At 54.3% G+C, this 14,560-nt stretch overlaps 8 protein-coding genes across 8 annotated transcripts; 5 read left to right on the top strand and 3 right to left on the bottom strand.

Annotated features, from left to right (window-relative positions):
- Window positions 1–44: 44 nt before the first annotated feature.
- MONBRDRAFT_13785 (uncharacterized protein) lies at window positions 45–2,255 on the top strand (the record flags this gene model as incomplete). Its single annotated transcript, XM_001742111.1, has 7 exons — window positions 45–256; window positions 378–644; window positions 847–1,090; window positions 1,173–1,265; window positions 1,344–1,503; window positions 1,634–1,977; window positions 2,052–2,255. The coding sequence occupies 7 exons, from the start codon at window positions 45–47 to the stop codon at window positions 2,253–2,255; spliced, it is 1,524 nt and encodes a 507-aa protein (XP_001742163.1).
- A 333-nt stretch (window positions 2,256–2,588) lies between these two features.
- On the top strand, window positions 2,589–3,664 carry MONBRDRAFT_30807 (uncharacterized protein). The gene is made up of 3 exons (XM_001742112.1): window positions 2,589–2,771; window positions 3,015–3,160; window positions 3,313–3,664. Exons 1-3 carry the CDS (start codon window positions 2,687–2,689, stop codon window positions 3,418–3,420), a joined length of 339 nt encoding a protein of 112 aa, XP_001742164.1. The 5' UTR covers window positions 2,589–2,686; the 3' UTR covers window positions 3,421–3,664.
- Window positions 3,665–3,994: 330 nt separating this feature from the next.
- On the top strand, window positions 3,995–5,774 carry MONBRDRAFT_30808 (uncharacterized protein; the record flags this gene model as incomplete). The annotated part of the gene is made up of 2 exons (XM_001742113.1): window positions 3,995–4,764; window positions 4,938–5,774. Exons 1-2 carry the CDS (start codon window positions 4,219–4,221, stop codon window positions 5,772–5,774), a joined length of 1,383 nt encoding a protein of 460 aa, XP_001742165.1. The 5' UTR covers window positions 3,995–4,218.
- Window positions 5,775–6,334: 560 nt separating this feature from the next.
- MONBRDRAFT_4934 (uncharacterized protein) lies at window positions 6,335–7,263 on the bottom strand (the record flags this gene model as incomplete). The annotated part of the gene is made up of 4 exons (XM_001742568.1): window positions 6,335–6,448; window positions 6,612–6,707; window positions 6,858–7,001; window positions 7,072–7,263. 4 exons carry the CDS (start codon window positions 7,261–7,263, stop codon window positions 6,335–6,337), a joined length of 546 nt encoding a protein of 181 aa, XP_001742620.1.
- A 782-nt stretch (window positions 7,264–8,045) lies between these two features.
- On the top strand, window positions 8,046–8,792 carry MONBRDRAFT_2344 (uncharacterized protein; the record flags this gene model as incomplete). The annotated part of the gene is made up of 2 exons (XM_001742114.1): window positions 8,046–8,444; window positions 8,610–8,792. Coding segments are annotated over 2 exons (582 nt in total), but the record flags the coding sequence as incomplete, so codon positions are not given.
- Window positions 8,793–9,287: 495 nt separating this feature from the next.
- Window positions 9,288–10,068, bottom strand: MONBRDRAFT_22050 (uncharacterized protein; the record flags this gene model as incomplete). The annotated part of the gene is made up of 4 exons (XM_001742569.1): window positions 9,288–9,342; window positions 9,464–9,593; window positions 9,709–9,812; window positions 9,956–10,068. The coding sequence occupies 4 exons, from the start codon at window positions 10,066–10,068 to the stop codon at window positions 9,288–9,290; spliced, it is 402 nt and encodes a 133-aa protein (XP_001742621.1).
- A 367-nt stretch (window positions 10,069–10,435) lies between these two features.
- MONBRDRAFT_19102 (uncharacterized protein) lies at window positions 10,436–11,917 on the top strand. The gene is made up of 5 exons (XM_001742115.1): window positions 10,436–10,739; window positions 10,945–11,117; window positions 11,251–11,371; window positions 11,550–11,613; window positions 11,709–11,917. The coding sequence occupies exons 1-5, from the start codon at window positions 10,457–10,459 to the stop codon at window positions 11,818–11,820; spliced, it is 753 nt and encodes a 250-aa protein (XP_001742167.1). The 5' UTR covers window positions 10,436–10,456; the 3' UTR covers window positions 11,821–11,917.
- A 90-nt stretch (window positions 11,918–12,007) lies between these two features.
- On the bottom strand, window positions 12,008–14,462 carry MONBRDRAFT_35486 (uncharacterized protein; the record flags this gene model as incomplete). Its single annotated transcript, XM_001742570.1, has 7 exons — window positions 12,008–12,367; window positions 12,499–12,641; window positions 12,723–13,268; window positions 13,355–13,718; window positions 13,819–13,878; window positions 13,958–13,992; window positions 14,105–14,462. The coding sequence occupies 6 exons, from the start codon at window positions 14,460–14,462 to the stop codon at window positions 12,541–12,543; spliced, it is 1,464 nt and encodes a 487-aa protein (XP_001742622.1). The 3' UTR covers window positions 12,008–12,367; window positions 12,499–12,540.
- Between the last annotated feature and the right edge of the window lie 98 nt (window positions 14,463–14,560).

The following is a 14,560-nucleotide window of genomic DNA, read 5'->3' on the forward strand; positions in this document are numbered from 1 at the left end:
CGCGCGCCGGGCTCTGGCCTCGAGCTGTGGTGTGACGGATCGACATGCGGGCCCGTTTGGAGCAGCATCTCGTCGGCTATGGCCTTTTATCATTTGGCCTGAGTAGTGTGCACAACTTGATGCTCGTTTATCACGTTGATGCCTATATCAATGCTTTCAAGATCGGCCAAGCCGAGTTTATGACCGCCGAAGTCATCTTCATGGTCTGGAATTGTTGCAATGATCTGATTTGGGGTTGGCTCTCAGACATGGTCTGGTCCGGCCCTTCAAACTCACAGTTGAGCGATGGACAGGCTCCGCGTTCGCGATTGCAGCTCCTTGGCCGCCGTCTCTCGTACGCCTCCTGCTCCTGCCTCTTTGAGTGCCATTCGACCAAGCACGCTCGCAGCCCTCACTCACACACATCCCCTGCACCTGCCGCGTTGCTCGTTTGCTGCCGTGGTCGCGTTCTCTTCCGCCCGGTGCAGGGGCCTGCAACTGGCGGGCGTTGGCCTGGCCAGCTCTTTTGTTTTGCTCTGGAATCCCCTTCTACCAGTGGCGTGGCACTTTACGCTATGTCTGGTTCTCTATGACGGTTTCCTGACCTGGGTCGACCTGCAAATTTCGGCCCTCTTGTCGGACCTGGTCATCACCAGTGAGGATCGGTGCGTTTGAAATGGGCCGGGTTAGGCACGGTCATTGTGCTGGAGGGCTGGGTGGTGTCCGAGCCACTTGTCTTCGATCTACATGCTTGCCTAGTGTGTGTGTGTGTGTGTGTGTGTGTGTGTGTGTGTGTGTGTGTGTGTGTGTGTATTCCGGATCGCAAGCCAGGTACTGACCCTTTTTTGTGTTTGCCGCTCCTGCCAGGGCCACCTTGTCCAGTGCCGCGTCTGTCGGCTCTGTGATTGGCACTAGTTCGCTGTTTATAAGCATGCTGCTGTGGGACCCCGTCAACATTGGGGCCTTTCGATGGTTCACGGCTTGCGTCGCGACCCTATCCGTTGCAGCCTTTGCTCGCGGATCAGCGCTGTTGCGGTGCGTGGCCACGGCTGGACGCACTTGCACACCGGCTGGTGGCCCACAAAATATGTTCATCCTCTTGTGGGCAATGGTTTATGCTTGGTATCAGGCAATATGTGAAATACCACGAAGCCAAACTTGAGCCGGCACCAGCCGATTCAATGTCCAAGGAGCATGCTGCCAAACCTCTCTCAATGGCGCGGTTTGCGTGGCAAATGGCCACCAATGCCAACTTTATGTGGTTTAGTCTACTACACCTGATTCAGGTCTGTGGCAAGGTGTTGGGCCCGTCTACCTCGTCTCATTGTCTCACGGCTTCTCACAACAACATGTGGCCGTGGCAGGTCTTTCATTGTCACTTTAATAGCAACTTTTTTCCACTGTTCTTGGGCGTCCTGCTGGGAGACCACTTGCCCAAAAGTCTGCAAGGCGTCTTGCTGTGCGTGTCCTTTGTGCTGCCACACCTCAACAACGTCATGGTCAACCAGTTTGTAAAATCACATGGTGCGTCAAGGTTGCCACACCTCCCTCCAGCTTTGGAAGCTTTGCGTGTCCTTGTGGTTTTGCTGTAAGTATTGGCCTTCTGTTATGCGTTGCTTCATCTCACCGGCCTCTCATTCGCTGGTGTGGTCAGGACTGTATAACGTGGTGCGCCTCCTGCTCTTCATCAAGCTTGGACTCGGTCTTTTGGCCGGGGTCTCGGGCTCCATCCTGTGGGGCGTGATCGCTCTTTTAGTGGCCAGCAACCGTGTTGTGACTGAGGGTACCTGCAAAATCCTCAGTTTGGTCATCACCGACTTGGTGGACGAGGACATGGTACGGCGGTATCGTCCCGCCTCCATTGCCGCGCTCATCTTTGGTACGGCCAACTTTCTCTCCAAGCCGGGCCAAACCTTGGCCCCGATCGTTGGAACCATGATGATTGACGAGCAGGTAGAAGGTGGCCTCTTTCATCAACACCAACATCAGCAGCAACAGGTTGGTTTGCCCGGTCGCCGTGCCCTGTTATGCGGTGCTGGGGAACCAGGCTCACCTCACAAACGGCCATTCAGCAGGCAGCGGGGGATGCCAATCAAGACCAACTTCGTGCCGTGCTGCTGCAAATGCTGTGGATGGTACCTGTGGGCTGCGCAGCCATTCAATTGCTGGCATGGAGCCGCTTCACCCTGCACGGTCCTCGCCTTCAGGCGGTGCGTCGGATTGATGTTCCCGTCCTGCCGACCTTTCATGCCTACGTGCATCAGAGTGCTTGCTGACAGGGGACTCGCTTTACATGCTCACGCTGTGCTTTAGATCAAGAAACAGGCCCTGTCTCAGCGTGATAGCACAGCCAAGGCCGAAGTGGTCTAGCAGGCAGATTATGGGCAGAACGACCGACGCTAGCACCTAAGTAGCTCTTAAATGAGATCAGATCAGAAACGAAGAAAAAAAAAAACAAAGAAACAAGCTTTAGGGTATTTTTTGGCTTGCAAGCAACAATTAGATTTGCCTGACAACGTTTGCAAAACGAAAAAGGAGAGAGAGAAAGCAAGAGGGAGAGAGAAGAGAATTTTTTTTTACTGTTGACAGCAGGAAATACGTCTTTGGCAGAGCGTTTCGGGCAGTCCCGGCGTTGAGATTTGTTGAGACGTTCTGGCTGAAATACACGGTACCAGCGGGCCCTTTTCTCTTGATCAATAACAGCACAATGACCACACCTGCCATCGATGCCACCAAGGAGCAATTTCGCGACTACCTGGACAAGCAGGGCATTGTCGACCAGCTCACCAAGGGTTGGTAGCAGCTTGTGCTTTTCCCTGCCTGCCGTGTGCTTTGGGGAAAGAGGCTAGCTCTATGATTCGATTACTTTTGCCCGCTCTTCTATCTTTCATCCAATATGACCAGGCTCATCTGGCTGACTGGGGGACCTGTGCTCCTGTTGCGCGCTTCGTCGTGCAGCGCATCCATTCACCGATTCTCACCCTGATTGTGTATGCTCCTCTGTTCCACCCCAAACCGCGAATGCCGGTCACTAGTCTTGGTGTCGCTCTACGAAGAGGCCGAAAAGCCCGCCAATGCGCTCGAGTATCTGCAACAGCACCTCACATCTGAAGGTCCTGTCACTTCCGACTTTGATGTCATCAAGCAAGAGAACGAGGAGCTCAAGGCGCGCAATGAAGAGGTTGGTCTTGCTTCTGCCAGGTCCTCAAACGACTCCCATGACTTGCGGCGAGGGCCATGGGAGTTGCTTTGCGGTGGCACATGCGAGGTTATTTTGCGTTTTGGAGGCACATGCGTGTCGACTCACTCTCGTATCTAATGCCATGAGTGTAGCTGACGGCTCGAGTGGAGGAGCTGGAGGCGCAGCTGGCCGCTACCAGTAGCGCACCAGCGCCCGCCGAGGGATCCGAGGAAACTGCGCCAGCAGCAGAAGAGGCTTAATGCCATGCCTCGGTCGTGCAAATGGAATTTTAAAACAAAAACCAGTTTTAGCCCGCCAATCATTTTTGCTCAGCTCAGGCACGAGGCGGGCTAGGCTATGCGCCGTAGATTGCCCGACCAAGGCTCATCCACGGCGCTCAACTTGTGACCATATCATCTGTCTTGTTTGAGGCTATTGGTTTTCGGTCACGCCTTTCTGTGGCTACTTCTTTGTGCCAATATCAAATCGAACCTTACAACTCTCCTCACAGAAGGCCAACCACTCTCATCCTCGCCGTACAAGCTGGTACAACACTCGGGTCCTCAGAGAGTACAGGCGTTCCCTCATCCACAGCCACCACACCAATAGAAGCAACAGGCCTTTCAAGACAACGTCGATCGATCCCTTGACTTGACCACTCCCCCATTTGTTGTCCAGTTGTTCCAAAGTGGTTTCTCATCATCAGATTTTCTTTGCTGCTGTGTGTGTGTTGGTTGTTGTTGTTGTTGTTCAACTTTTTACTCTTTTTGCTTTTTTTTTGCTCTTTTTTTGCTCTTTTTTTGCTCTTTTTTTTTTTTTTTTTTTTTTTTTTTTGTGAGCACGCTCAAGGAAGCGGGGGAAGTGCAACGTGCAGGATCGAGCTTCCGGGAGGTGGTGGGGAGCGCAAAGGGCTCGGCTTTTGCGGCCGAGACACTTGTCTGTACGGCCACGGGGTCGACTGGCCACCGGTGCAAGTCGGTGACACGAAACTCAAACGACGCGGTGGGTGCATGTGCGTGGCGCGGACTTGGTGAAGAAGGATTGGCGACACCAGCACCATGCGCATTGCGGCTTGGTCTGGTCCAGGCTTGGCGTTGTTAACGCTCTTGATTGCGGGCTCAGGCTGGGCTGTTACCAGCGCCGCCACTGACGACGACATTGCCGAAAACCTGCAAATCATCAAACTGGGCTATGATGGCTCGTACGTGGGCCACGTTGAGATTGATGGCCAGCAATTTCCCTTGCTCTTCGACACGGGCAGCGACAACCTCGTGGTGCCGGCTTCCACCTGCGCAAAGTGCTCCGGTAACGACTGCATCAGCAACAACTTTAATCAAGACTGCAGTTGCAAGTCTGGTGTCAACATCGATAGCGTCCAGCCTCTCAAATGCAGCGACTCTCATTGCAGCGCGCCCGATGCCTTGACGTGTGGCCCCGTACCACACCTCGAGGATTGCGAGTGTTCGGCTTCCTCCAACGAGCTGTTGAACGGCGAGTGCTATGGCGACGGCACGGGCTACTTTGGTCTCGTTGTATCTGGTCGAGTTCAGCTGGGTAGTCTCTCCACCTCTTGCGTCTACAGCATTTACGAGTATATGATTGAGGTTGGTCACGCCCGAGCCAGGAGCCTTTGCTGAGGCACCTTTGGCGCCCGAGGCCTGGCTCGAAACCCCCTTTTCGCTCTTCTCAGTTGTCTACCCTCCCACCTGATTGACGCTCTCGTACATCTGGCCCTGCCCTTTGCTCACTCTCTTTCTACTCTTGCCCTATCACTTAGAGCTTTGCCTGTGGTACCGCCCTGAGCGTCGGCATCCTGGGTTTGGCCTTTAGGTCCATCAACTCACTCAATGTCACCAATCCGGTGCAACAACTGGCCCTTGACGGGCAAATTGCCAACACTTTTAGCATGTGCCTCGCCGCGCCGACGAGTCGATACGTTGTGCCCATTGGGGGTGCTGGTGTCTTTGTCTTGGGTGGAATTGGGCCTGATTATCTGTACACGGGTGATGTGGCCTGGGCCAACGTGGTCAGCGAAACTTTTTATGAAATGGATGTGCTCAACATCGTTTCGGGCGGAGTGCAGATGGACATTGAGAATATGGTGTTTATCTTGGATAGCGGCACTACTGATCTGGTCCTGCCCACATCCCTATACCGTTCTGTCATGCACACCTTGACGGAGGATGGTCTCATTATCAAGTTTCGTTCGAGTGAGGCCAATGGCGAGCCCGTCACGATTGTCATCCAGAACAACATTGACTCGTTTGGCATCGTCTCCTCTGGCGTGGACAATGGCGAGGTGATCTTGGGCCAACCGTCCTTCTGGGGCTATCACGTCACCTTTGACCGCGACAAAAGCCGGGTCGGATTTGCGGTGCAAGGAAACTGCAACTACGGCCACAGCAACAACGGACTCAGTACCGTGCAAATTGTTTTCATTGTCTTGGCCCTGGTGCTGCTCGTCACCGGCGTCATCTTTTTCCTGCACTACATGCAATCGCGTCGCAAAGCTGCCAACTACGGCCGGTTGAGCCATTCCCTGATTGAAAATGCCGAGCCCATTGGCCAAGCCAATGAGGCCTCGAACAGCACCGAGACAAGTCCTTCTTCATAAGACGTGCTTGCTTGCTTCCTTGGTGGCCAAATCGTGAGGCATCCCAGCCCTCTTTCTTCATCGCAGCCTTCTGGGGCAGCGAACCAGCCTCGTTTTCATAGAACATGCTTGTAAATTTACTAAAGTCGACTTTCTTCTGAGCACGGACCAGACTTTGATCGGGCGGTACAAGGTGAACAAAGCGTGCCATCTTGGAAGCGCGTCGCGCATGCCACGCGTTGGGCGTGTGTATGCTCTTGGAATAACGTTATACAGAGGGCGTCGTCCCAAAGTCGTAAAAGAATTGAATGGCGTCTTGGTACCCCAGCCCCTTGAGCAGACCGGCATTGGGGATGCGCGATAGCTCTCGAAAACCTAGGGCCAAAGAAATCGGGCAGTCCACGAGAGGATGGGCGATTCGCTGAGCGGGCTTGGCTAGGATCATGAGATGACAAATGTGACAGCAAGGCATGGACCTACCCAGGGAACGCCATAATCGCACAGACGGCTCATTGGTCACAAAAACCTATGGCAGAACTCTCGGTGTGAGCAAGGCCAAGACAGACTACAGGCAAGCCAACCTACAAGACCGGCAGCGAGTGTCGCGGCGCGCGCACCAGGTTAAACATGCTCGCGTGGTAGCCAAGCTGAGGTGCCAGCTGCAAGTAAGCCTGTGCCATTGCACGTGCCACACCCTGCAGAGCAGACAAGCAAGCACAGTCATTTCTTAGCCCGGGGTTTCATGACCATCATGCATGACCTGCGTGCAAAGTACCAAAGCCCTTCTATTCTTCTATTGGACGGCATGGCTAGCGGGCCGAGGCATCAAAATCTCGACGCGGGTGAGATAGCTCTCACCTTTCGCCGATGGGTCTCGGGCACACAAAACCCAGCATTGCAAATGTGTGCGCATCGACCCGGGAAGTTGGGTTTGATATAGAAGATACCTACCACCTATGCGGGATGGGGGCGTTCGGAAATGAATGTCAAGCAGCAAACTGGTCGGATCCATGCACCTGTGTGCAACATCATACTCTTGCCCATGCGTAGATTAGACAAGACATGAAGCAACACTCTGGCGCTCGCTTGTGAGTGAGTACGCACTTGACCGGCGTGTTTGGCGACAAATGCGTCATGGCTGAGAAAATAGCCACGAAAGCCGTCCTGATCCAACGGTGCCAAATAGGGATAGGTGGTCCCCTCGGTGATGATTTCATTAAGAATAGAGCGTGCTTGTTCAAGATCCTCCTGCAAGAGTCACATGTACGGGATCAGGTTGCCGAATGTACGGGCTTGCAGGGGTGCAGACTTGACCCACCTCGTCGGGGCGGTCAATGACAATATCCAGCTGGCCCGTAGTTCGCTGCCGAATGTACAAAACGCACGAGTGAGGGACGGTGCTCGTGGAGCCTTTGGTCACGAATAAAGGCAATCGTCTTACTACGTTGAGGGGAAGCATGGAGAGGGCTTGTAGCTCGTGGCGCTCGGGAAAGACATAGGCCGACGTCATGGCTGCTGGGCTATGCTTTCTGTGAATCCGCACATGAAACGGCGCACGCCGTGAGTCAGATGGTGCTGGAAAACGACACCCGTTCAAGTGATTCCCGCAAACTGGGCAGCCACCCGCAGCATGCTCACGCACACACACACACACACACACACACACACACACACACACACACACACACACACACACACACACACACACACACACACACACACACACACACACAGAGCAGCAGCAGCAGAAGCCACAACGCCACGAGCCAATCGAACCAGTGCAGGTCCAAGTAAGTGGCATCGACGTTCTTGCATGAAATCCGATCCTCGAATCATTGTCCGCACTTTCAGCATCGCCAAATGTCAGATAAAGCTTGTCAAGAGAGAGAGAGAGAGAGAGAGAGAGAGAGAGAGAGAGAGAGAGAGAGAGAGAGAGAGAGAGAGAGAGAGAGAGAGAGAGAGAGAGAGAAATAAATTGGTTTGAGAGGAGAGAGAGAGAGAGGCGGCGCAATTGTGTGCGAGCTTGTGGGTCTTTGGTTGGAGCTGTGGCAGCGGGAGTGGCAGCGGCTGTGGCTGTGGATCATTGTGGCTGTGTCGGGTGGATGGGAAATTGCCGAGAGAGAGAAGGGCAGTATGGCAGAACGGGAGGCGTCCGCGGTGCCGCAAGCCCGCAGTGTTGCCAGCGTGTATCAGGCTGGGTTGGCGTCGGCTGCCGAGGCGGATGAGCGTGCGCGCGTCAAGCAAATTTTCGACGGTTTGGCGCAGGTTGCAGGTGGCCCCCAGTTTCTACGTGTGAGCTTGAGGCAGAAGGACAACCCTCTGATCAAAGAGCTGCGTAACGTACCTTTTCAGCTCGTGAGCGATGTAACGCCAGACTTTATCATGGGCAAGACAACATGCGCGCTCTTTTTGAGTCTTCGCTACCACAATCTCCACCCCGAATATATCCACGCCCGGATCCGAGAGGTGGGCCGTCTCTATGCGTTGCGCGTTCTGCTGGTGCAGGTGGATGTTCGTCATGCTCAAAGCGTCATTAGCGACTTGGCCAAGCTCTGCGTGATGCACGACTATACGCTGATCGTGGCCGGCTCCATTCGCGAGGCGGCTCGCTACCTGGAGCTCTATAAATCATTTGAGAACAAATCAGCCGAGCTGCTTCAAGGCGAAAAGCCTGCCGATTATCTCGCCCAGGTTTGCCCGCGTGTTGTCAAATGAGTGGCATGCGCACACCATCCCCCTCCACGTTCAGGCGTCTGCGCTTTCTTTGCAGCCGGCCTCGCGAAAGACCCGATTCTCTCACCGAATGCCCCCCTACCCCCCCCCTCTGCCTCCCTGTGGCCAATGGCGTGCTGATAGCTTGTGACAACGCTCACCACTTTCAAAACCATCAACAAGACGGATGCTGTTACGCTCTTGTCTACGTTTAGTAGCCTCGCGCGCATTGCCAAGGCCAGTAAGAATGAATTGGCCGCATGTCCAGGACTTGGAGACAAAAAGGTCCAGCACCTCTCCGCCATTCTAGACCGCCCGTTTTTGAAAAATGCCAAGCGTGGCGCGCACGCGAGATCATCTCAAGGCAAGTCACCAAGCAACCTTGCGGCGAACCAGCAAGATGTCCCTGCTGCGCGTCGGCCCCGTTTCGAGCGCGAGCGCGCCGCTGAAGCCTTGCTGGCCGCACCAGATCTGGAGGATGACGACGATGATGCCGATGACTGAATTTTAAGTTTGCATGTCCCCTTATTGACAGCCCGCGTGTCTGAGACGCTCCCTGGGCTGCCTCTCCTGTTACGTGAAGATATGCTTTGCTAGTATCTCCTCCGTGGTTTTTGTTCCGCCTTGCAGTGTTGCGCATGTATCTGGGAAATTGAATAGGTAGTTGCCGTGCCCAGCTGTCCGATGGATAACTTTTTGTACAATTAACTGGTGTCACGGCACGTCAGTGGCTAGACATTGCCTTGATGGCCTTTTGCTAGGCATTGTGCCAGTCAAGCGTGCGGGACTCGCACTTCCCCAATCTGCGACACTGCGGCTCTATCATCGGTTCAGCGTTTGCATGGCCTTTTCCAGCTCGCGCTCGAACAAGTCACTCCTGCAAAACCAGACAGACATCAAAGCCATGAGAAAATGAAGGCCTTTCTGAATCGGCAACGCTCAGAACACACGGCGCCAACGTCGAAGATCAGAGCCCCATCAATGAAATTGCAACTCACCCATGGAAGGGGTTGTCCAGCGTGTAAAATGGATTCTTCAGGATGTAATCCGCGTAGAGCTGGTGCAGGCGATGGAGAAAATGCCCCACGCCTTGATGCTTGAGGTCGACGATCACCACAAACTGCATGCCTGTTTAAACATTGTGCACAGTGTCAGTGGCATTGGGCCTCTTTTGTGCGTGTGTGTGCGTGTGTGTGTGTGTGTGTGTGCGCGGTACGGGTGGAGGCCGATTGCTCAAACGCACCGCTCTGCGACTCGAATCGACACAGCCGATAGTGCGTCGTGACAACATCCGTGATGCCGTGCTGACCGCCATTGGGTGACAACTGCAGGGCAAAAGCTGACAGTCTACCGCCCCGTGTGCACAGAGCAAACACATCAACCGTAAGGACGCGCATATCACACGAACAATCAGTCGAGGGTGCGCAAGGGCGCAGGATGCTGGTTGCTTCATGGCTCTGGCCCCACTTGCTCATGGCGTAGGAGCGTACCCGTGAAGCAGACTGGCCATGCGCAGCTTCTCATTGGTTTCAATGGGCTTGCCATACTCCTTGCTGTAGAGCAAAGAGCCTGCCTTGTTCACGATATAGATGCTGTAGATCATGGCGCTCGTTGCGGTGGCGGCCAACGCTGACCGGGCAAAGGAGGGTGCTGCAAGGTCATCAACTCCAAGACTACGCCTCTACCATGCACATGATACTTCCCCTCTACCCCATCCAGTGCTTCAAGAACCGCAGCTCCTGGTACTGCCGCGTCCCGCCGCCCCAGATACAGACGAATCGAGCGTGTTAAAAGCAGCTCTGGGCTTGTAACTCACATTCAAGTCAGAGAGAGAGAGAGGTATTCAGCGGTGCCAGAGCCAGAGAATTTTGATGACATTTTGAAAGCGAAGCTTTCTTCGTTTGGGAGCGAGCGCGCTCTCTCTCTCTCTCTCACACACACACATTTTGTGACTTGAAGTGTCGTTCAGTGTCAAGATCCCAGCCGGTACCATGCAGCGCTTTGCAGATCAAGTCGCCATCATCACGGGTGGCGCTGACGGCCTTGGCCGGAGCATTGCGGCACGGCTGTCAAATGAGGGTGCTGCCGTGGCCATCTTTGATTTTAATGAAGTCAAGATGGCTGAAGTCAAGGCGGAGCTAGAGGCAGCTGGCCGCCGAGTGGCGACTTTAAAGGTCGACATCTCCGACGAGGATGCTGTGCGCCAGGCCATCGAGCAGGTTGTCGAGCAATTTGGTCGCCTTGATATCACCATCAACTGTGCCGGCATCGTTGGTAAGTCAATACCCGCCCCAGCTGTCGAAAGCCTCATCCCGCGAGCCCACGTCCCGCTACCGCCCACTGATTCGGGTGGCAAATCTCCGGAGCCATCAAGTCTCAGGGGCAGGAAGCACACCAGAGAGGGCTCAGAGTGCACTTGATCCATTCTGTGACGTTCACTCACGCACCCACTGGTTCTCTGCCATACCTTTGCGAATAGGCCCCACTGGCAAGAAACTCCAGGACATTGAGGGGGCTGACTTTGACAAGGTGATCGCCATCAACCTGCGTGGCAGCTTCAACATGACCAAGTATAGTCTCCCCCATATGCTCAAGAACAACTACGGCCGCATTTTGCTCATCGCCTCCATTGCGGGCAAGGAAGGCAATGCTGTACGTCTCTCAACCAGGCCGCTGATCTAAGCCGATCCCGCCCCTCGCACTGGCAGCTGCCACCCAAGCCACCTGCTCATCATTGGTTGCTGTCAACTCTGATTTCAATCCTGTTTGCATTTGGTTCGGCCAGGGCATGTGCGCCTATTCGACCAGCAAGGCCGGTGTCATTGGCCTCACCAAATCCGTGGGCAAGGAATATGCAGAGACTGGCATCACTGTCAATGCGCTCGCCCCTGCCGTCATCCGCACCGGTACATGACACCGCGCAGCCCTCGCGCATGTTCCTCTGATCGCTGATAGAACTTGTTGTTTTAATTTTCTCGTCATCGCTTCCCTTTTTATTTTCAATTTCCTGTGTGAACTCGCTGCTTAACGAGCATCTCACAAAGCCAATCATTCATCGCATGGCCGCCCTGTGACATCACGCAGCCATGGTCGAAGGCATGCCCGCCGAGCAGGTCAAGTACATGACGGACAAGATTCCGATGAAGCGGTCAGTTGCCTTGGAGCGTTGCTGATGCACTGAGTTGGCTCCTTCTCTGTTTCATGCGCTCACTTTTTTTTTCTCTTGCCGTGGCAAATACCCAGCTGCGGTGCGCTCGATGAAGTGGCTTCCACTGCAGCTTTCATCGTTAGCAAGGAAGCATCCTTCAACACTGGCTTTTGCTTTGATCTGACGGGTGGTCGTGCCGTCTACTAAGTAGTTGTCAACGCGTCTCCTTTGCTGTTCCTCATGCTGGCATTCCATGAATGCCAACCAGCTGAGCGTTGCCTTCAAACCGATCACCCTCAAGTTGCTTGCATGTGCCTCTGAGACGGACTCTTCACCTTCTCCCAACACAAAGAAGGCGCGCGGTACAAATTGCTGAAGCGGTGAAAGCACAGATCAAGTTGCGGATATAAATTTGACACATACGCACACACACACACACAAAGGGAAATATCCAAGCAAAATGGATTAGCAGTGACGACTTGTACTTAAAGACACTTGAGAAGGGATCATCACGTCAATCCTGCACGCAAGGTCGTACATCGGTGCTCTCGGACGCGAAGCATTCCCTAGCCAGTCATGTCACAGCACAATGCTCGGCTCCTTCTGCATTACTGTCTAGATGCTGACATCGGTTGGTGTGACCTCAAGGCGGCGGTAAGAATCAATCAGCAGATTCGTGGAAACGCCCGGGCCCTCAAGGCGGTCCAGCAGACGGCAGCGCCCGTTGGCAGACGCGTCATAATAATAGGCAAAGCTGCCCAGAGAGGAATACAATAAACATCAAGAGACGTGTATGAGACTTTGCAGAACGTGGCGAGAAGCTTGGTGTCAACTCCATGCGCACGAGACGGGAGAAAAAAAATTGCAAGAGACGATCATGCTTACCCCATGCACTTGTTGTACTTGTCGCACTGCACGCCACACTCTTCAGGGCTGCCAGGATACAGAGTGATGAACGTGTCGGCGTACACGTTGGGGTAACGGAGGCCCGGGTTGCCATTGCGAGCACCCGCGTAGTCTTGCACATACTGTAGAGTCATGGACAGCAAGTGTGAGAAAATTTAGGACACAAGCTTAAAGAAACAAAGAAAACCAGCACAAGGACCTACCACATGTGTAATGGTCGTGGTCGTGGTTGTAGATGTGGAGGTGGTTGAGGTGGTCGAGGTGGTGGTCGTGGTAGTTGTGGAAGTGGTGGTAGTTGTGGACGTTGTCGTGGATGTTGTGGTGGTACTGGTGGTAGTTGTGGAAGTAGTGGTAGTTGAGGTCGTTGTCGTGGATGTTGTAGTGGTTGAGGTGGTTGAGGTGGTGGTGGTTGAGGTCGTTGTCGTGGTGGAAGTCGTAGAGGTGGTGGTGGGAGGTAGTGGTTGTCGAGGTTGTCGAGGTGGTGGTAGTGGTTGTCGTGTAGGGGAGGAGGTCGCCCTTGAGGTAGAGGAAGCCGAACACAGAGTCCGAGCCCGAACCCTCGTTCTCGGCAACGTACATGCATGACTGGGTATCAATCGCCACGTACACGGCCACACACTCATCAAGCAGGTCACAGCCCAGGAAGCACTGTTCACGATCAAGGTACGAGGTCACGGAAATCACAGAGCTGCTGCTGATGGCAATTGTGCTCTGCTTCTCATCCGTGGGCTCATAGGCATAGCGGACGGCTAGCGGGTACAATACGGAGTGGATTGTGAGCAAAAGGCACACGCCTAAGCCAAGGGCTGTGTTGTTCGTACGGACTATAGCTTACCGGCAGCAGCAGCGCAAACGTAGGGGCGGCGATCTTGGCACCGAGTGGCGGTCAACACCCCATCGCTGATGTAGGTACAGGCTTCAGCAAGGGAAAAGCCCGGGGTAGCAGACCAGGGCACATCCGAAGCTAGCTCACCGCCTGTCCAGCGGCGGGCTTGGGCCAAAGGATCGACAAAGAGACCAACAAAGGGCTCCTTGTTGACACCAGAGGTGGCAGCAATGACCTCGCTCACCTCCTCAAGCTCCTGAGCTGTGCTTGGCGTGGCGAGGGTGGCCTCCATCGAAAAGCCCACAGCCGAGTAGGTCATGTCCATGCAGGCAAAGTCAGCATGGTAGGCCGTGGCTTCGAGCACAGTCTCGACCTGAGCCGGCGTGGTGGTAACAAGAGGTAGAACATGTCAGAGGAGGCAAGGACGCGGCAGGTTTCGCCAGCATACGAGTCGGGTAGAGAGGCAATCGAACCTTGTAGCAAGTGGTGCGCTTCAGAGTCCAGCCGGGCTCGCAATACAGACGCTCATCCATCTGTTGAACAGGGAAGAGTATTGACCCATGTATGAGCAAGCAATGTCGACAAAACTTAAAAGACAGATCCAATCCTTACCGTGCGGTACACATCAACAGCCGTTTGAGGAATGGCTACAATGGCAATGGTTTGATACAAACGAGACAGGTTGATGAGATGAGTAAGGGTGGGGCCTTGGCAAGACCTGTTCTGAGGGACTGGAGGGTTCGGTTCAGGCTCACTGACGTGTGGTAGTGGTGGTGGTGGTCGAGGTGGTCGAGGTGGTGGTCGTGCTGGTGGTGGTAGTGGTCGTTGATGTGGTGGACGTGGTGGTCGTGCTGGTGGTGGTAGTGGTGGAGGTAGTGGGGCGGGGTTCCAGGAACAAGTAGCCGTCAAACTGGTCGCTGTTGTCGTTGACAAAGGTCACGCGGAACGTGTAGTTGCCGCTGTCCAAATCGCCAAGACCCGTGAAAGTTTCCGTATCATACGCAGAGATAACAATATCAAAGGGCGTATACACCAGGTTGCCCATCGAGTCTGAGCTGGTGATGGCGACCGACACGTTCTCCTGGTTGACAAAGATCAACGTGTCCTCTGCATTCATCGCAACAAATTCAGCGGGAAGAGGGTGTTGGCGCAGTGAGCTGATCGTGTGGTTTGGGTTTTATCTCTTTTCCTTGCTGTAGCCCTCATCTCTCCTTT

This window comes from Monosiga brevicollis, genomic scaffold (genome assembly GCF_000002865.3).
Source record: "Monosiga brevicollis MX1 MONBRscaffold_2 genomic scaffold, whole genome shotgun sequence".
NCBI lineage: Eukaryota > Choanoflagellata > Craspedida > Salpingoecidae > Monosiga > Monosiga brevicollis.